The sequence below is a fragment of the Telmatherina bonti genome (genome assembly GCF_933228915.1).
Source record: "Telmatherina bonti genome assembly, chromosome: 3".
Lineage (NCBI taxonomy): Eukaryota > Metazoa > Chordata > Actinopteri > Atheriniformes > Telmatherinidae > Telmatherina > Telmatherina bonti.
The window spans coordinates 39,202,274-39,223,405 of NC_136621.1; the positions used below are offsets into that span (position 1 = coordinate 39,202,274).

Consider the following 21,132-nt stretch of genomic DNA (forward strand, 5'->3'; position numbering starts at 1 on the left):
CCCCCTTCTGGAGCCAGGCCTGGAGGTGGGGTACGAGAGCGAGCGTCTGGTGGCCGGGCCTTTACCCATGGGGCCCGGTCGGGCTCAGGGTTACATGGGCCCCACCTCCCGTGGGCTCACCATCTGGGGGAGGAGCCGTAGGGGTCGGGTGCAATGTGAGCTGGGCAGCAGCAAGGGGCGGGGACCCTGGCGGTCCGATCGCCGGCTGCAGAAGCTGGCTCTAGGGACGTGGAATGTCACCTCTCTGGTGGGGAAGGAGCCTGAGCTTGTGCGCGAGGTTGAGCGGTTCGGCTAGATATAGTTGGACACACCTCGACGCATGGCTTGGGCTCTGGAACCAGTACCCTCGAAAGGGGCTGGACTTTCTTCCACTCTGGACTTGCTCATGGTGAGAGGCGCCGAGCAGGTGTGGGCATTCTCATCGGCCCCCAGCTTGGTGCCTGCACGTTGGGGTTTACCCCGGTGGATGAAAGGGTAGTTTCCCTCCGCCTCCGGGTGGGGGGACAGATCCTGACTGTTGTCTGTGCTTATGCACCGAACAGCAGTTCAGAGTACCCATCCTTTCTGGGGTCCTTGGAGGGAGTGCTGGAGGGTGCTCCTTCTGGGGACTCCATTGTTCTGCTGGGGGACTTCAATGCTCACGTGGGCAACGACAGTGAGACCTGGAGGGGAGTGATTGGGAGGCATGGTCACCCCCCCCCTCTGAACCCAAATGGTGTTTTGTCATTGGACTTCTGTGTCATGGATTGTCCATAACGAACATCATGTTCCAACATAAGAGTGTCCATATGTACACCTGGCATCAGGATTCCCTGGGCCGCAGTTCGATGATCGATTTTGTAGTCGTATCGTCGGACCTGCGGCCACATGCCTTGGACACTCGGGTGAAGAGGGGGGCGGAGCTGTCAACTGATCACCACCTGGTGGTGAGTTGGCTCAGATGGTGGAGGAGGAAGCCGGTCAGATCTGGCAGGCCCAAACGTGTTGTGAGGGTCTGCTGGGAATGTCTGGCTGACTCCCCTGTCAGAGCGAGCTTGAACTCCCACCTTCAGCAGAGCTTCAACCATGTCCCGAGTGAGGCGGGGGACATTGAGTCCGAATGGGCTGTGTTCCGTGCCTCTATTGCTGAGGCGGCTAGCCGGAGCTGTGGCTGCAAGGTCATTGGTGCCTGTCGTGGCGGCAATCCCAGGACTCGTTGGTGGACACCAGCAGTGAGGGATGCTGTCAAGCTGAAGGAGTCCTATCGGGCCTTCTTGGCCTGTGGGACTCTGGAGGCAGCTGATGGGTACTGACAGGGTAAGCAGCGGGCGGCTTCGGCTGTTGCCAAGGCAAAAACTCGGGCATGTGAAGGAGTTCGGCAAGGCCATGGAGAAAGACTTCCGGACGGCTTCGAGGAGATTCTGGTCCACCATCCGGCGGCTCAGGAGGGGGAAGCACTGCTCCATCAATACTATGTACAGTGGAGGTGGGGAGCTGCTGACCTCAACTTGGGACGTTGTGGGTCGGTGGAAGGAATACTTCGAAGACCTCCTCAATCCTACCAACACGTCTTCCGATGAGGAAGCAGAGCTGGGGGACTCAGGGGTGGACTCTCCTATCTCTGGGGCTGAAGTCGCTGAGGTGGTCAATAAGCTCCTTGGCGGCAAGGCCCCGGGGGTGGATGAGATCCGCCCGGATTTCCTTAAGGCTCTGGATGCTGTAGGGCTGTCCTCTGCAGCATCGCGTGGACATCGTGGGCAGTACCGCTGTATTGGCAGACTGGGGTGGTGGTCCCCCTTTTTAAGAAGGGGGATCGGAGGGTATGTTCCAATTACAGGGGAATCACACTCCTCAGCCTCCCTGGTAAGGTCTATTCAGGGGTCCTGGAGAGGAGGGTCCGCCGGATAGTCGAATCCCGGATTGAGGAGGAGCAGTGTGGTTTTCGTCCTGGTCGCGGAACAGTAGATCAGCTCTTCACCCTCTTTGGGGTCCTGGAGGGGGCATGGGAGTTTGCCCAACCAGTCTACATGTGCTTTGTGGACCTGAAGAAGGCATTCGACCGTGTCCCTTGGGGGCTCCTGTGGGGGGTACTCCGGGAGTATGGGGTACCGGACCCCCTTGTAAGGGCTGTCCGGTCCCTGTACGACAGGTGTCAGAGTTTGGTCCACATTGCCGGTAGTAAGTCGGATTTGTTTCCGGTGAGGGTTGGACTCCGCCAAGGCTGCCCTTTATCACCGATTCTGTTCATAACTTATATGGACAGAATTTCTAGGTGCAGCCGAGGTGTTGAGGGGATCCGACTTGGTGGCCACAAGATTGGGTCCCTGCTTTTCGCAGATGACGTGATCCTGTTGGCTTCATCTGGTCGTGATCTCCAGCTCTCGCTTGAGCGATTCGCGGCCGAGTGTGAAGTGGCTGGGATGAGAATCAGCACCTCCAAATCTGAGACCATGGTCCTCAGCTGGAATAGGGTGGATTGCCCTCTCCGGGTCGGGAGTCAGGTCCTGCCTCAAGTGGAGGAGTTTAAATATCTCGAGGTCTTGTTCACAAGTGAGGGAAGGATGGAGTGCAAGATCGACAGACGGATCGCTGCGGCGTCTGCAGTAATGCGGACTCTGCGCCGGTCTGTCGTGGTGAAGAAGGAGCTGAGCCAGAAGGCGAAGCTCTCGATTTACCAGTCGATCTACGTTCTTACCCTCACCTATGGTCATGAGCTGTCGGTCGTGACCGAAAGAACGAGATCTTGTATACAGGCAGCTGAAATGAGTTTCCTCCGGAGGGTGGCCGGGCTCTCCCTTAGAGATAAGGTGAGGAGCTCGGTCATCCAGGAGGGGCTTAGGGTAGAGCCGCTGCTCCTCCGCATCGAGAGGAACCAGTTGAGATGGCTCGGGCATCTGGTCAGGATGCCTCCTGGACCTCCCTGGTGAGGTGTTCTAGGCACGTCTCTCTGGGAGGAGACCCCGGGGAAGACCCAGGACACGCTGGAGGGATTATATCTCTCGGCTGGCCTGGGAACGCCTCGGGATCCCCCCCGCAGAGTTGGCAAATGTGGCTGGAGAGAGGGAAGTCTGGATTCCCCTGCTTAGGCTGCTGCAACCGCGACCCGACCCCGGATAAGCAGCACTAAGATGAAAATGAAGATGAAGAGGCTGGAAATTTCACAAAGATCAGAGTCAAACTAATAAAAATTTAAAGCAATTTGGCTCACTAAGTGACTCAATATGTGTAGAACTATAATTAGTTTAGTTATGAGTGTATAACTAGTCCTTTTAACAGACCGGGAGGCCTATCTTGATGTGGCCCAGTGGCCTAATGGATAAGGCATCAGCCTCCGGAGCTGGGGATTGTGGGTTCAAGTCCCACCTGGGTCGATTAGTATCAGAAACTGACCTGCTCATCATTTTGATATGAGGGGGGAGTGCTGCTGAAGCTTTTCTGTTTTCCTTTCTGCCAGCAGTCCAAAGACATGAAATGACACTTGCTATGTTTGTGTGTGGTGTTGTTTGACATGTGACGGCTTAATGACAGCCATACCTCACCTCCCAATGAGCTCAGAGCCTCCATGGCCCTGCAGAGAATCGTGTATAGAAAGAAAGGATGGATGACATCTTAGCAGTAATATAATCATTGTTATAAGACACATATGTCAAAGTCAAGGCCCGCGGGCCGGATTTGGCCCGCGAATGAATTATCTATGGCCCCCGGGATGATATTTGATTAGTATTAGAACCAGCCCGCAGGCTGTAGCCACCCGCTGGTGTTTTGCACGCACCAATACTACATTTCCCACAATGCAACGGTAACCCACGAACTCACTGCAGCGCAGCAAGCAGACCTCTGCTTCATCATTCATTAGCAGTCAGAGCAGATGTCAACTTTCAGGTACCTCCTCCCCAAAAAATGGCTAAACGGAAGGTGGATGCTGAGAACAGGGGGTTTCAAGCTAGGTGGGAGGCAGACTACATGTTCACTGAGGTAAATGGCAAACCTGTGTGTCTTCTGTGTGGAGAAAGTCTGGCTGTAATGAAAGAATACAATCTAAGAAGGCACCATGAAACGTAAGAAACACACAGAGTATTTTGTCTGTGTGCCATATATTTTTGCATTTTATTTTATTGTATTTTATTTATTTATTTATATTTATTTTTCAGTTAATGGATTCAGGGAAAATTGCAGATAAGAGCCATGAGAAATAATACAACTGATTTGATTTATTCTATATTTTCTCATTTTATTATTTGAAGCAGTAATTGGTAGGATAATAGAGCAGGATAATATTGCATTTTCAGTTTATATTGCATGCAGTTTCATTTATGCATTTATCTTGATATAAGGAACTTATTTTGTTTCTGAAGGAAAATTGCTTTTTTTTGCCTGTTGAAAATGTTTTCTCTTTAACTTACTGACAGAGCCTTAAGAAAATATTACTTTATTCATTTAATGTACAGGACATGTAATTTTTCTTTGAAGGCAGTTTGTTCTTGTCTGTGTGCCTGCTGAAAAATGTTTTCCCGATTATTCATTTAATCATTAAATAATACACTGTGTTAGGTCTTGGTTCAATAGGCTACGTGCAATAATTTCAATATGTTTTAATAAACATTGAACCAATCCGGCCCTCGGCTTATGGCCAATTTGTTTTTTTGGCCCTCTGTGTATTTGACTTTGACATCCCTGTTATAAGAGGATCAGGGAGTCTTGAGCAGCTCCCAGTGGCTGATCTGATGACGACAACATCATATGACCTGATGTGATGTGCTGGTCGGAGAGCCGTGCAGTGGTCTGACTTTTGTTCCCCCCTCCTGCTCTGTTGTCATAGTCAAGATCATTCTAATTGTATGCAATACTGATCAATGCAAAGGACAAAGTGCAGAAATGATCTGTTTGCCGGCTTTTGATGTAAACCTACACACATGTTCATGGGGGGACAGTCCATAAGAGGACATCTGCAGTTCACACATGATGTTTGTGGTAATCAGATGTGACACCAGTTCAGTCTAATTTTATCTAACATGTATAATGCATGCATATAAGTGTGTGTGTGCTGCAGCTCCAACACCCCTTTTCACTTATTCACCATTTTCATTATTTTATGTATTTAAGTGTTCCTCTCTTAAGTTCTCTGTTTTGTTGTTGTTTCTTTGAGAGAAAAAGAAAGAGCAGGTTGAAACTTCACAACGGTGCCAAGACACAAGCATAGACTGTATATAAAAAGATGGGCGGAGCCTCCGTGACGTCACCCGTAGGTTTCTGAAGAGCTAAATAGAAGCTCGGTGGGCGGTTCCTACCATCACCATCTTGGCAGGGGCATGTGTGTCGTCTCGCCCGGAAAATGCAAATATGGTCAAAGAGGTGGAGCTGAGAGGGGGGCTGTGAGCGTCATGGTGGATGATTGACATCAAGCGAACTCCGAGCTTTCTGTAGCTAAGAGCTATGCGGGAGATCAGGTACCTGTCAATCAAAAGGACACGCCCCTAAATATGCCGAACTTCAAGATTAAATTACTTTTAAACGGGCGAGTTAGAAAAAAAATTCACGCCCCCTACAGTTGTCATGAAGGTAAACCTGACCTATTAAACCTAAAATGGAATTGTATACCAGGCTGTAAACATGTTTATTCCTGCTGTCAACATGTTTATTTCTGCTGTAAACATGTTTATTTCTGCTGTGAAGTTGGTCTTTTTAACATGGGAGTCTATGGGGATTTGCTCTGTTTTGCTGCCCCTAGTGGATGAAGGGGGAACTGCAGTTTTATACACTTCCGCATAGACTTCACTTTTTACTGCCGGAGGCTCCGTCCATCTTTCATATACGGTCTATGGTCACAAGTCAAGACTTTCGGTGTCAAGCACGGTAACTAATTACACCAAGAAACAAAACTCACAGGAGCCTAAAAAATGCTTTTTAGTCAACTCAGCTGCAAGTGAACGTCTTATTGGACACGGCCACACAAATCCGTCTGTTCACACATCGTTCAATCAGCCGATGAAAATACAAAATCACAGATCCTGTCACAGGAGACAAAAAGCCACGACTGGACACAAGTTTATAGAAACACAAAACAACAACTTCTGTTCTATCGCTTCCTTTCTTTTCCTCTCAAACAACAAGAGAGCAGATTTTTGGTTTGTTTTGTTCATTAGAACAGTGATGTTTATGAAAAGAGGGGAAATGAAGAAAAGGAAATCAGTCATCTTACCAGGGAAACTTGTTTCATGGTGTCTCTCCATGTTTTGTCGACAGCTGTGAAACGTCGTCCTTCCTCAGGCATCTGAGCCACGATGTCCGGGGAGCTAAATATGGGCTCCAGGTAAAGCCAAGTGGACTGCACCTTTAACCATTCATCCAGAATGTCCTGGAGAAGGAGCAGCTTGCCCTCCCATTCCCTAAAAGGAAGCATGCAGTTTTAGTAGCATTAATTTTATACTTCATGATTCTTGTTACTTCAAAATATTTATTGAGACAATTTAACCAGTCCAGCAGGAAAATATGCAAGAAATAATTCTGCTATATTTCCGATCAGCAGTGAAGAGAAAGATCTGTTCCTGCCAGATGTGCTTCATGACATAATTTAACAGCTTTTCCAGACATGATGCTCTCAAGGATCTGTTTCAGTCTTACTGTATTTCCTCCTCAAAAGGCTTGATGAAGGGCGAGCCCCGCATGGTTTGTGTCTTCACGATGTGATCATCCAACAGCATTTGCACTTCGTCCAGAGACGACAGGATGTAGGTGCCCGTTTCTCGATAAGCCAGGAGGTTGAACTCCATGTCGTGCCACTCACTGGCCATTTTCTCCATGGCCTTCTCCAGCGAGTATTCCTTGCTGGCTCCCTCACTGATGCAGCCGAAGCTGCTCAGGTGTTGGTCCAGATGCAGAGAAAGGAAGTGAGCAACACACACTCGGTCATCAACTGGGTGCAGGGACACGCCTGCCAACTCTGACATGGCATCCCAGTGGCGTGTACGCAGGCCTGGGTTGCACAGCACCTGTGTAGAACGGCGCAGTACAAAGAGAGAGATACTTCCTGTGTCTAACAGGCACAATGGTGAACTAAATATTTCTGTAAGGGTCTTACCTGCACCATGGGAATGTGCTCCTTAAAGTCTTCTACCTTAACCTTTATGGTGGTGGCAATCTTCAGGGCATTGGGTATCTGACTGAAGCCTTTCTCCAGCTTATACAGAGTGCGCCAAAAGTTGCCAACGTCGCCTTCCACCTACGGGGGTGTGGTCATTCATTACAATGTTTTATAATCTATATTATGAGTCGGCTACATTTAGACTATTTCATTTGGGAAAGAGGGAGTCTAGCGGTCACAGAGGTGGGTTGGGGGTCTAAGAAAACGTGTGTACAAGTCCCATCAGAGGTGTAACAGGAGGTTTGAACTGTGTTATTATTGTCACACATCTATATTTCACTGATGATCTGAAACATGTAAATGTCACAAACATACATCAACAGAAAAAAAGAAATGACAGCTGCCATAACACTATTGTGTTACATTTGGTTGCTATGGCACTAATCTGGTTGAAGGCCTGGTGCATTGTGGTTGCTATGGCGCCCTCTGGAGTTATTATGGTATTTCTAGAGAGCTGCTAGGATGAATGAGGCGAAGCTGCCAAGGTGAGCAGTTTTAAGGCTGAAATGCACATCTAAAGGTTCTGCTATGGAGTATAACAGAAGCAGCTGGAGATAAAGGAAACGTTGCAGGAGTCCTAACTACCTGCTTAGTCTTTCAATGCTTAAAGAGCAAAAATACTAGAGGAAAAAAGTAGTTCAGTTAAATATTTATTGGCCAAAGAGTGCAATTAAATCAGTAAAATGAAAGTATAAACATGGCCGTAACAGGTATGACTATGGTAAAGCATAATGTTCAACATTTCCAACGCAAGTTCGGCCTGTTGTGTCTTTAAATAAAAGTAATTTTCCATAGTTTGTACCTTGTCTGGGTTCACACCGGACAGTGGCCCGTAGAGCCACTGCTCATACTGATTTAGGAAGTTGCTGGCTGTTTCATAGAGGCGCAGGAATGGAGTCAACCTATCCTGGATCTTTTTACGCTGTGGATACTGGGACACAGGCCAGCCGTAGGCCTCCTCTTCAAGATTGAATTGATTAATCTTTTAAGAGTAAGGATGGATAAAGTCAGAGGGAGGGAGGAGAAGTGGATAAGTCATACAAAGATAGGACGAACTTCCAAGCAGATATGAGCCGGACGGTTTCTACAGCTTCATTGCGTATCCTACTCTGCCCCCTTGTGGTTAAATGCTTAAAAATACACGTTATTACCCTCCTATACAAAACAATCATTCAAAACACAACTAATTCAGTCCATATAAACTCCATTCACCGTAAATATTGCTATTCTCATCCTGTATCTTAAAGTAATTAACAAACCTTATCCATGGCTAACTCCAGTCTGGCATTGAGGTCCTGCGCTTTCTTCAGATACACGCTGAGATCTGACAGATCTCCAAAACCAAGAAACTCCTCCAGCTGTGCACTGTAGCTCTGCAGTTCTTCCACAAACAGCTCACTGTGCAACTGGAAAATGTACAGAACACAGACATGGTTTTGGTTTTCCAGTAAATCGGCTCATTTAGTTTAAGTTTCTGTACAGGATTGTTCTCAGGCTTGCGGTAAAGCAGAATCACAGACCTTCAGGTTGTTCTGGTAAAACTCTGTCTTCTCATTGACTATATGTTGGTGTTCCTTAAATATTGATGGCATGCGTTTAAACCACTGGATTGTCTGTGAGTTGATCTCCATGTCTGCGGATGAGAGGGTGACAAAGTCCATCAGGATACACAGCTGCTTGTTGGCGTCTGCCAGTTGTTGCGCCAGGAGAGGCATCTCTTTGGTCACCACTGTGTTAACGTAGGCCTGGATGGAAACACAAGGCAACAACAAACACATTAAAGAAGAGTTTAATTTATATTAATATACTACAGCTGAAAGGACTGAAATGATGCCACTTTCTCCATGTGGAGATGTCTGAAATGAACTAAAAACCTGATCTAATCTAATCTAAATCCAGTTTAGGTCTGAAATAGGCGGATCAACTGTCTGTGGTATAATACAACAAGCTAAAATGTGTAAGAAGTTGACAAATTTGATATAGATAAAACCGATCATTTCAGATATCTACAAATGAGATTCTTATGTCAGAGCAATAAAAACGGATAAGACTAAAGAGCAGAATGGAGTAATAAAGATACTAACTGATGCATATAAAGGGAAGATGAATAGGGTCATGTCTGCACTATGCCAAGCTTTGTTGAGAAGTAGGGGGAACTCAACACTGTATATAAAAGAAAAATGCGAAAGAGAATTAGAAGTTGAAATGACAGAACGAGTGGCTCAATGTGTGCAAGAAGCAACATTCAACCACTGCGTTAAGAACGTGGAGAGAGTTCAGTTGGAAGAACGTCACGCAGTTTTTTATAACTCCACAGACAAAAGGGAAGTACGCGCCAGAACAGAAGGTGTGTTGGAGGCTATGTGGCCAGGAAGGGGCGGACCACTCACACATATTCTGGAAATGCCAAAAACTTAGAACATATTGGGTGGAAGTTTGGAAAGTACTGAAGGAAGTGTTAGGTTATGAACTCCCCAGAACAGGACTGGTACTATACCTAGGAAACCTAACAGAAGAGAACATCCAAGGTGAGGATATATATCTAGTAAAGGCCCTGTTAGCAGCCAGCAAGAAAACCATTACTAGAGAATGGTATAAAGCCAAACCATCTACAAAGGAGCAATGGCTGAAAATAGTGGAAGAAATATATGAAATGGACAGACTAACGCATATACAGAGGATACAGGAGGGGAAATTTGATTCAAAGGGGAGGAAGTGGGTTGAATATAAAAAAAGAGAGGGCATGACACCATAAATTCAGAGATGTAGCTTAAGATCAGGGCAATACCACTTATTAAGAGTAGCGGGTACTCCCACGTCACTTGAATATTTCCTTTCTTTTTACTTTGTTAATTTGTTGATAATATCAATTCAACTAGACATTGTATTGTTGTTGTGACAAAAAACTCAATAAAAACTTAAGTGACATAAAAAAAATGTGTAAGAAGTCACCTTGAGCTCCATCAGAGTCTGAGTATCAGGTGGCGTAGTCAGCGCCTTCTCAGAAATCTTTTTAAATTCATTACAGAGTCTGTGAGAAAGAAAAAACGTTGTGTAAGGAGGACACCAAAGAAGTTACATTTATTCCTGCTAAATGTGTTTCTGCAACGGTTTACCTGAGGTCTGAAAACTAAGCTTGACATCATTTCAAACTGAAATCGCTATTAATTCACATCAACTGTTTTTTATTAACATTTTAACTTCTTGTGAAGGAAACATTTGAAACCAACTCACGTCTTGTTGACTTCTTGATGGTCCTGTAGCATCCGAGCGGCCAGTTTTTGCTGGAGCCCCTGAGCACGCTCCACAAGACAGTGGATGAGCTTGTGGGAATGAACCTCAAACATTCCAAGCTGCACCACCTAAATATCCACAAGTCAGTCAATAAAACAGCAAGTTTGTCCTGTTTGAAGCTTGAAAAGATTAGATGCTCACTACAGCACAAGAGCAGAAAGCTTCAGGAGACGTGGGGACCCTTTTTAAATACTTTCCATAAGACATGGAGCAGGACTTCTAGTGCAGCTTTAGGTTTACAACACAAAGTATTATTTTATGTTCATTTACTGGCTCCAAACTGACTCTGACCAAGTAGGGGAACAGGGTTCTGGGTGTTCATTTTCTTCTTTTTCTTTTATTTTTTTTAATTTTTTTCTTTTGTGTGCTGTTTTGTTAGGTCTCATTCACTCCTTACCCTCCATTGTCTGTACCTATGGTTCCTGCATCTGCCTACCTCCCGTGGGCCGGTGTAAAAATGTTTTGGAGTTTTTCTCTTTTTGTGTATGCTTGTTTCCACAGAAAATCTCAATAAAAAAGATCTTGAATATAATAAAACAGCAAGTTGTGTCGTTGCCACGGTGACAACTAAGCAGATAGCAAGAGAGTACGAGCAGAGTCGTTTCCTTGAAGCAGCATCTGTCTTTTCCAGTACTGAACTCATGTAAAGCAGAGTGAAGAGTTTCCCAGTTGAAAAACCTCATTAAAACTTCCATCCATCACAGATACAGTTTGAACTGAAGTAGCAGGCAGTAAACTGAAGATACCAGAACACTAGTTTGCAGTTCACTACTTCATGTTTTATTATAAGTGTTATGGTGCACCAGGGGAGGGTGGTGGGGAGGGGGAACTGAACATTATCATTCTTGATGAACATTTTTGGAACTACTGCTTTAGCTGGATTAATGGGGTGGAGTTATGTGTCCCAAACAAAAAGGTAATGTATAGTCTAATGGGAAAACTGGTAGAATTCAAAAGGGTCTGAAGAGCGTGTGTTTCCATGAGACGAGAGTTAACACGGTCCAAACGAAACCACTGAAAATGTTGAGAAAAATAAGTCCTGCTGTTTGGAAGTGGGAGGTTTTCTGTTGGTAAAAGCTGTTTTTTATCAGACATTACGCTGTGAAGGATTCTGATTAAACATCAGCTGTTAGCAGCTGATGCAGATCATCTCAGGCTAGTAGGTGACATAACTTACGTTGCATGATGTGTTCTGAATCTGATCAGTGAGCTGCTGGTAGTGCATCGCCTCTGCCAGGATATCCTGGAAAGACTGCTGTTCACTGAGGAACTGCTCCAAGTCTTTCTCTGCCTGCCTGGATACCAGTGAGGCATATTTGTCAAACTCATAGACAAACTCCTTGGGCCTGACGCTCTCAGCCCAGACCACCCTGCGCACCTCCTCCTGCTGGGCCTGAACAATCTCTGGAAGGATGATGGGTTTCAAGATGTTTCCGAACTCTGAGCTTGGCTGAGAAGGAGAAAAGCTTAATATATATTCTTGAAGGAACATGTCTGACTGGAGACATCAAATGAAACAGAAATAAAGTCTGAGGAGTCTGATGTTGAATGAAAACTGCACAGTTCCAGATATAAAACTGTTTACAACTAAAGTTTAGTGCTGACTTTAGAAAAACAAAGCTGTACCTATTAACTTACTGTGTCTAACTGAGAGTTATATTTGACTTGTAAGATATTATGGTGAATAATGGGTTTTCAAAAGCTTATTTTGGACATTACTTGCATTTTACTGTGCTGTGATGTATTTTTAGTATGTCCATCATTTAAATTATACTGTTAGGACATATTGTTAATGTAAAAGTCCAACTAGGGCCAAGACGTGAAAGCTATAAACGTTCTCAACAGCACATTAGTCACATTCTTTGTATTGTGAAATGTTATCATCCCTATTCTAAATAATGCTTATCTGTTCTTTTCTACATTTCAGTTTTTTTTCAGTATTTTACAGTAATTCTGCAGGTTTTGTTAGGAAAAGCAGCAACAAGGTGTACACTTACCCAAGCAGGGTAGAGTTTGGTCTCCACACGAGGTATTATGCGGATGGAACTGAGCATTACGTCGTAGACATGGAGAAAAGCCTCCTCATACATTTTAAAATCTGGCTCAAACTTGATCTCACAGTCCTCTAAGATCAGATGCAGAATAAAGGCCGGATACCCCACAGCTCTGTTTGAATGCTGAGCAAGAAGGAGAAAAACAATTAAAGAAAACAGGAAAAGACATCATAAATATATATATATATATATATATATATATATATATATATATATATATATATATATATATATATATATATAAAAATAAATATAATATATTGCTAATTAAGTCTTCCCCTACCAGGTCTTGGGTAATGAGATGAGTATAGTCCCTTAATGATTTCAGTGCAAGACTCTGCAGCTGGTGGGTCATTAGCACAGCTGCAGCGTTGAAGAAAGACTCCACTTTGGCTATGCTGTTGGATGCAGGCACCACTTTATGCATGCAGCCCTGGTAGTAAATTTCATGCACATCAGAAATCCATCTATAATAGAGAACAAAATCACATCGGAGATGAGACTGTGGGTCTCCCCTAAAATATCCATGAGACAATCAGCTGACTGATCTGGTGCTGAAGTGGCTGCTGGTTACAGACTTTCCACAAACGTGCAGCTGATTCCGTGTCAGACCCAGCAAATGTTGGAAGGTTCTGATGACATGAGTGTCTCAGTCATCCCTCAAGGGCTGCACTCTGCAGGTATTCAATGTTTCCCCTACTTTAACACACCTGACTCAAAGGAACTGGCTCCAATAGCCTATGAAGTTCTGAACAATGAGCCATTAATTTGAGTCAGGTCTGTTGAAGCAGGGATGCATCTAAAAATCTGCATGACTTTGGCCCTAGAGCACGGGAGATGGAGATGATGTAGAACAACAGCTGTGTGGTGTGTCGATCTAATTTATAGATGCGTCATAATAAAGGCTAGTGGTACGCCGCCCCAGCTGATATTTCTATGTAGGCTGATGTTCAGGAATAGAGTCGTTATCTCATGGGAAGGTTACAGCAGGGCTATTCAACTCGGTCCCACGAGGGCTCTAACCCCACTTCAACACACCTGAGTGATAGTGCAGAACTTCATCGGCTGCTAGATCCATTTCCCAGTTGAATAGCCCTGCCTTGCAGTCTGCAATGCTCTATGAAAGCCTGTATTTTAATAAACCGTTTGCTGTTGGACTTGGCTGCTCAGAGTCTTTCTCTTTAAAAGATATAGATTTCTCAACAACACGAACACATCTGCACTGTGCGCTTGTCTTGTAATGCAAATGGATTTTTAAACAGTAAACAGAAGTGTAGGATTATCTGTTGGAAAAAAAACTTCATTATCAGCGCACGTTAGTCCTGCATACCACAATGTTTTTCAAAACTCATACGAGAGCTTATCAGAGTCATGCATGTGGTGAGGAACTATTGCCACTGTTGCCCATCTAACACTGCCAATATCTGCAATATTCTGATATAAAAATTGTTTATTTTTTAAAATGTTCTTTGAGTATGCAATAATGTGTCTGTCTTTGAAAGGGTTGCTAAGTTTTATATCAGTTTAAACTTATTTTATATTAGTTATTAACAGCATCAGATTCTTGCGATGAGCTTTGTTTACATTTTCAACCCAGATTTTAACCGATTTCAACCACTTCAACCGTCTTTACTCAACTTTCAGCCATTTTTACCATGTTTAAACATTAGTTTTTTGCTTTAAACACTATTTCTAAGCTTCTTTTCATTTCAGATTTCTTCATCATTACAGTTTAATAGTTTTTGCATGACAGCATTCACACTACTGTCCTGCAAGAACAACAAATTTTCTACTTTTACATTAGTTATTAACCACAACAGATTCTTGCAATGAGCTTTATTTACTGCGATTTAACTGCATACAAGTTTGTTTTGTGTGACGCGAGAACTGAGACTAACCTCTCGAGGAGAATGCTTTGAGCATCACCAACATGTTGAGTGACAATCTGCTGAAACTCAGACAGCTGAATGGACCGGTCTCTGTGGTGGAACTCCTTCACATCTATTAGACAAAGATCTCTGCAAGCGGTAACATCTGGATTTAACATTTTCATCAGAAGTAAATGACAAGACGTAAAACAGCAGAACTGCAATCTCAGACAATGTCAACAACATTGTAGTGATGTCATATAATCCACCTACTTGTAAGAGCACTGCCAGAGCTGCAGCACTTCACGCATACAGGGATTAAAACTGTGCAGCTTCTTACTGATCTTCTTTTGTGCTATGAAAAATGAATGGTTCCATGGTTTTGGCAATATTTCCAACCTGACGGTTAAAGACAGCAGAGCTAGTGCGAATTGAATATGAAAAACACAACTTTCATAATTCTGAATTTTATGATTTTTTTCCAGTTACTAGATTTAAAGATGATTGTCTAGGTCAAACATGGAAGTTCTGCATGACTTGGCCATGGAAGCCTGTTTAGTTCACCATCTGTAAGCAGAGGTTCTTCTTGATCCTCATGTGGCATTCATGCATATTCTGAATACTTACTCGAGCCTGTGAGGGGGCAGATCTTTAACTTTCTCCTTGTCACGTCTCTTTGGATATCTGGGTGTATACGTTACTGCAATCCACATGAAACAAATCAAATCAAATCAAATCAAACTTTATTTGTATAGCACTTTTCGTGCTTAAAAACAATACAAAGTGCTTTACATTATAAAACAATTTACATCAAAATAGATAAAACACTAACACACATACACATCCCCTTTCACCCACCCACAACCACCCTCACCCATGCCCTATTTGCCCTGTAACAGTTAAAAGAAGATGAATGAATGGTAAGGTGCATTTGCACCAGATGTGCACCAGATAAGGAAACGGTATTCTCAGGGAGCCTCTACACAAAGGGCTACCCCCAACCAAGACCACCCAGGCCATCACCGTGGGGGCCACCCGGGTCCGGGCAGACAGGACCCACGCCACAACCGTAAAGCTGCAGCGCTGGATCCCGACCCACCAGACAGGGACAGCCCCCACTGCAACACCCATGCAGTCAGAGCAGGGGCAGCCCTCGGCGAAGAGGACCCCGATGAGGAGAGAGCTGGAGTGATAACTAAACAAAAATAAAATCCATTAAAATAAAATAATAAAATCTATACTATGTAAATCAATATATAAAATATATAAATAAATAAATAAAATTAACTAAAAAGAAAGATAAATATGGGTTAATATAAGAATGTTAAAACTTAGTTATAAGCTAAACTAAAAAGGTAGGTCTTGAGCGTTTTTTTAAAAACATCAACAGTCTCTGCAGCCCTGAGGGCCTCAGGCAGGCTGTTCCATAGGCGAGGCCCGTAATACTGAAATGTGGCCTCGCCATATGTTTTGGTACGAACTTTAGGAAGAACTAAAAGGCCGGTACCTGAGGACCTCAGGGTCCGCGAGGGTTCATACCTTAAAAACAGGTCAGATAAATAAGAAGGCCCAAGACCATTAAGACATTTATAAACCACTAAAAGAACCTTAAAATCAATCCTGAAATGCACGGGGAGCCAATGCAGCGACTTTAAAACAGATGGAATATGGTCCCGCCCCCTGGTCCTTGTCAGAACTCGTGCCGCCGAGTTCTGCAGTAGTTGTAAACTAGAAATACTCTTTTTGGGAAGACCAGAGAGCAGGGCATTACAGTAGTCTAGTCTACTAGAAATAAAAGCATGCATTAGTAGCTCTGTGCTGGCAAGAGAGAGAAATGGGCGGACTCTGGCGATGTTTTTGAGATGATAAAATCCTGTCTTTGTAACATTTCTGATATGTTGAATAAAATTCAGCTCAGAGTCAAAAATAACACCCAGATTTCGTACACACTGGGAGGATTTAAAACTCTGCAGTTTGCATGAAATGATCTCTCTCTTGTCTTCAGGACCGATGATTAAAACTTCAGTCTTGTCCTGGTTGAGCTGTAAGAAGTTCTCTGCCATCCATGACTTTATATCTAAAATACAGTTTAAAAGGGTGTTGACTGGCTCCAGGTCATCAGGAGACACGGCGATGTAAAGCTGTGTATCATCAGCATAGCTGTGGAAATCAATGCCGTGTCTCCTGATGATGTCCCCAAGTGGCAACATATACAGGTTAAAAAGTAGTGGGCCAAAAATTGATCCTTGGGGAACCCCACATTTTATTTTATGGGTCTTTGAGGAGCATGTATCCATACTTATAAAAAACTGTCGATCTGTGAGATAGGAGTAAAACCATTTTAAAACAGTACCTGAGAGGCCCACCAGACATCTGAGTCTGTTTAATAAAATCTGGTGGTCTACTGTATCGAAAGCGGCACTGAGATCCAGCAGCACCAGGACAGAAAGTTTTTGTGCATCCAGATTGCCTCTTAGATCGTTCACAATCTTTAAAAGGGCCATCTCAGTACTGTGGTTTGTCCTAAAACCAGACTGACATTTTTCTAAGATATTATTCCTGTTTAAAAACTCATTTAGCTGAATAAAAACAACTTTTTCTATCATTTTACTAAGAAACGGCAAGTTGGATACAGGTCTGTAGTTATCAAGAATGTTGGGATCCAGATTACTCTTCCTCAGAAGGGGCTTCACCACCGCTGTTTTAAAGGCAGTGGGGAAGACACCCGTCTGAAGACAGGAATTTATGATAAGTAAAAACTCAGTAAACAGTAAACCAAACATTTTTTTCTTTTACCACAAGTGACACGAACTAAAACATGGAATGAATTCATGATGTAATGAAACTCTTTTTACTCATCTTATTGATGAGGTGAAGGTCTAGAAAAGTAAAATTACTGTATGTTATATGAGAGTAATGCAACTTAATGCGCACAGATTGATGTTGCGATGCTGCCAAAATATTCATCCTTGATCTCATCAACCAGAAGCTCCAGCTCTGGCCTCAGGCTCTTCAGTTTGGAGGGGACCTTTGTCAGAATATTACACAGGTACGAATCCGGCAGAGGAGACACATGCTTCAATTGCTTCGCTCTCAGGTAACCGTCGTTCAATGTCTAAATAGACAAAATATCTTCAGTAATAGCATTTGAAATCATTACTTGGAAGGTTGGCGTTAAAATGTATTTACAACCAGAGCTGATAGGAGAATGAAAATATACTTTTCTTTTAATAATATAAAATGCATATTAGATAAAGATATTATGAATGGAATAATTATTAAATATACAATTTTATAGTTTATACAGTATCAGGAATGATATTGTTCTTCACCATTTATTGTCAATATTAAGTTAAAGAACAAAATGATATAAGATGTAGTGTGAGTGTGCATCGCATTTCACCGCTTCATGCTGTGGCAATCCGTCGTCCTTCTCCAGCCTAAAAACAATGTAAGTATAATGCAAAAAAGAACTAGACAAAATATAGAATCAAGGCTTCAGTAATAAATTCCTTTCTAAAAGATTACATTTCCTTCTTTGAAGACACAGACAGACAAATAAAAGCAGGAAATAAAAACAGCCTAAAGGCATTTTAACAGCAACACTTACCCCATGGTCATGGCCAGAGCTTTGCGAAGATTCCTCTGCCTTCTGCTGAGTTGTCTATTACCATGCTTGAGGGTCCTGGGGGGCTTGGGGATTTGGGTTTTGCCATCACTTTGATTTGGACTGCTTCCTCCAGCTGCGCCCAGCTTTTCCTCTACAGTACACAAAGGACAACCATTTCCCATAATGTGGCATGAACTCATACTTGTCTTATTTAATGCTTTAAAAGATAAACACATATTTAAGCCAAAAAGCTTAAAGAAAAAGAGAAACAACCCACTCAACCCACGTGTCAGATCGTCTCCACTCCCTTGAGGCTTCACCTGGAGGGTAAATGAAGGCTTTGTCTGCATCCACGGAGTTTTTCTTTTCACCTGGGTTCAGATTAGTTTGCAGTTAATTAACCAAGATAAAGAAGAAATAGTTAAATAAGTTTAAAACTTAACAGCTGTTTAGCGCTGGTCGCAACTAGCTGCAAGTCAGCTAGCTAAAAAGTTATATTTGTAAGCTTAAAAACAAACAAAAAGGGGGAGAGGGGCAGTCGTTTTTGTTTACTCACCGGTAATGGACTGAGCAATGGGGACTCTTTGTTATCTTTACTGCCGTTTTTATGCTTGTCTAAATCCATTTCGGTGGGAAATAAATTAAAACTAAGTCGCTGACTGTCGAACGACGAAAGTCCTGAGTCGTTGCTAGGGGCGGTTGCTAGGAAACAACTGTGGCCTCGCGCGAGCTCCTTAGCAGCGGTTAGGCAGTTAGGCAGGTGTAACCAGTGATTGGAAGTTTATTCCATTCAATCTGAAAGCTCTTTGTTATCTTTACTGTCATTTTAATTCTTGTTTAAATCCATTTTGGTGCGAAATAAATTAAAAATAAATCGCTGACTGTAGAACGACGAAAGTCCTGCGCCGTTGCTAGGGGCGGTTGCTAGGAAACAACTGTGGCCTCGCGCGAGCGCCTTAGCTAGGTGGTTAGGCAGGTGGTAACCAGGGCCGGATTAAAAGTGCACAGGCCCCTGGGCAGGGGCCCCTTCCCCACTATAACATTGTGAAAATTGTGAATGATACTCTGTGAAATGACATTTCTAACATCTCTCAGCCAATGGTACCAATAGCAATACACTATTACTATTACATAAGTAACTATTACAGAAACAGTTACTTTCTGTACGTTTTGTTTCATGTCAAAAATGCTGGTGTTTGCCCGACATGGGCCAAACATGGACCCCAACTCGGCGTGGGCCCCAGGGCCTGTGCCCATAATGCCCATTGTATAATCCGGCCTTGGTGATGGGAAGTTTATTCCATTCAATCTGTAAGGTCTTTGCTGCTTAGAGCAGTGTTTTTCAACCACTGTGCCGTGACACACTAGTGTGCCGTGAGAGGTTATCAGGTGTGCCCTGAGAAATTATCCAATTTCACCTCATTGGTCTAAAAAGCAGCTTTGTGTTCTTTCAAACAGGCCCTGGTGAAAGATAATAAAATTCCCTCTTCTTGTGTTTATTTGATTTCAGTTTAAGAGGCTTTGATTTGATGGACTTTATATTAACAATATGGATTTTAAAAAACAAAAAAAACAAAAAACATTTTGGTTGTGGTGTGTCTTGTGATTTTTCAGTGAAAAAAGAGTGCCTTGGCTCAAAAAAGGTTGAAAAACACTGGTTTAGAGTACATTTTCTCAGCGGAACACAGCATCCAGACCACCGCCTGCTTGCTTAAATGCTGAAAAAGACCAAATAAAATCTGAAAGCTCCTAAATCAAGATGAGGATTCTGGGGTTCACGTGCAGATGGGAGGTGACAATATTTTACTTACATCATAGTTAACATGCAGCAAGTTGATGACAGCAAGTTGTCTTATAACAGTGGGGGGCGGGCCCTAAGTTATCACGGGGGGGGGGCGGCAAGGCTAAATAAAACTTGAGAGTTTTTACACTGGATAAATTTGTTAAAATAGTCACAGGAAAATATGATAAATCAACAAGAAAGACTTCAAGTAATAAAAAAAAAAGAACAAACAATGATGGAGTATGTCCGTCCCTGTTTGACCAGTAAGAGTAATAACCAATGGTGGGGAATAATGAGACCATAGTCTGCATGTACCAAAATATTATCATCTAATATAATGAAATTGTCATGTTTTTGCCATCCTGATTTCCTGGCGCTCATCATTGTCCCCCCATTTTATTAAATTAATTACACATAAAAAATGCTGGAGTCAGAAATGGTCGTGTGGTTTTGTGCTTCTTAGTGACAGGATTCTTCCACACCACTTCTCTTTTTTGGCAGGATTATTGAATGAAATGACAAGCTTGCTTATACCTGCCTTTTATTCAGTTCTCCTGTGAAGCTTTCTTTCTAAGCGGTGAGCTCTTCTGATTTTAATGAGACACACAGTGAAACCCTGATGTTTTGTTGTTAACATCAAAAACATCTGTCAAATGACGCCAGGCGTGTTCGGGCGTTGTCTGCAGAACTCATCACTCCCAGGTAAAAGCAAACACTAATCAACTCATCATTGCATTAGTGTGTTTTTATTGTGAGCAACAACTTGCAAATCCAGTTTCCAATTAATGAAGATTAAGTCAGGCGTGGCTCGATTAACCGATGACTCACAACAAAAAGACTGAAGGACTTTGAAACAGGGAGGAAGGATTTATGCTTTTAAACTGGAATTAATTTAAGGATTTATTGTTGAAGAACATTCTGTGCAGTAAGTTAAGAAACTGGGGCGATTTAGTAGGATTAGGATTTATTATCTTTTAAATAAAGATAAATTTAAAATGATTGTTTTTGGAAACAAAGCTGAATTTTCAAAGATTCGTGTAATTTAGTTCCCAACTTCAGTCAGTTAAAATCCACAGATCAAGCCAGAATAGAATATTCTGCAAAATAAGAGGACAAAGCATGGCTTAGCATGATGTAAAGAGACTTTTTAAACTGCTGTAACTAATCCATAAACCTGCTTTCCTCAAAAAGGCCAATATAAGGCCCGAGGTTTTCTTCCTGTTAAAGGGGAGTTTTTTCCTTCCCACTGTTGCCACATGAATACTCAGGATGGGGGATTGGATTCAAGTCATGACTCGATGCGATCAGTTGGTTTCTATTATAGGATATGTATGAATTTGCTTGAAATGATGTGGATGTAAAGTGTCCTGAGACAACATTGTTGTGAAGTGGCGCTGTACAAA

General features: G+C 43.0%; 1 protein-coding gene across 1 annotated transcript in view; it reads right to left on the reverse strand.

The window, feature by feature from the left end:
* dnah7 (dynein, axonemal, heavy chain 7) overlaps nucleotides 1-18,571 on the reverse strand; it is a gene marked incomplete at both ends in the record, with an annotated part of 89,011 nt that extends 70,440 nt beyond the window's left edge. Inside the window, 18 exons of the mRNA XM_079264138.1 lie at nucleotides 6,179-6,365; nucleotides 6,601-6,968; nucleotides 7,058-7,198; nucleotides 7,923-8,102; nucleotides 8,380-8,526; nucleotides 8,641-8,865; nucleotides 10,073-10,151; nucleotides 10,355-10,482; nucleotides 11,592-11,864; nucleotides 12,412-12,591; nucleotides 12,752-12,935; nucleotides 14,367-14,486; nucleotides 14,964-15,036; nucleotides 17,271-17,451; nucleotides 17,740-17,776; nucleotides 17,947-18,097; nucleotides 18,233-18,317; nucleotides 18,503-18,571. Coding sequence (XP_079120264.1) covers nucleotides 6,179-6,365; nucleotides 6,601-6,968; nucleotides 7,058-7,198; nucleotides 7,923-8,102; nucleotides 8,380-8,526; nucleotides 8,641-8,865; nucleotides 10,073-10,151; nucleotides 10,355-10,482; nucleotides 11,592-11,864; nucleotides 12,412-12,591; nucleotides 12,752-12,935; nucleotides 14,367-14,486; nucleotides 14,964-15,036; nucleotides 17,271-17,451; nucleotides 17,740-17,776; nucleotides 17,947-18,097; nucleotides 18,233-18,317; nucleotides 18,503-18,571 — 2,808 coding nt within the window. The remainder of the gene's footprint in view (nucleotides 1-6,178; nucleotides 6,366-6,600; nucleotides 6,969-7,057; nucleotides 7,199-7,922; nucleotides 8,103-8,379; nucleotides 8,527-8,640; nucleotides 8,866-10,072; nucleotides 10,152-10,354; nucleotides 10,483-11,591; nucleotides 11,865-12,411; nucleotides 12,592-12,751; nucleotides 12,936-14,366; nucleotides 14,487-14,963; nucleotides 15,037-17,270; nucleotides 17,452-17,739; nucleotides 17,777-17,946; nucleotides 18,098-18,232; nucleotides 18,318-18,502) is intronic.
* Nucleotides 18,572-21,132: the final 2,561 nt, after the last annotated feature.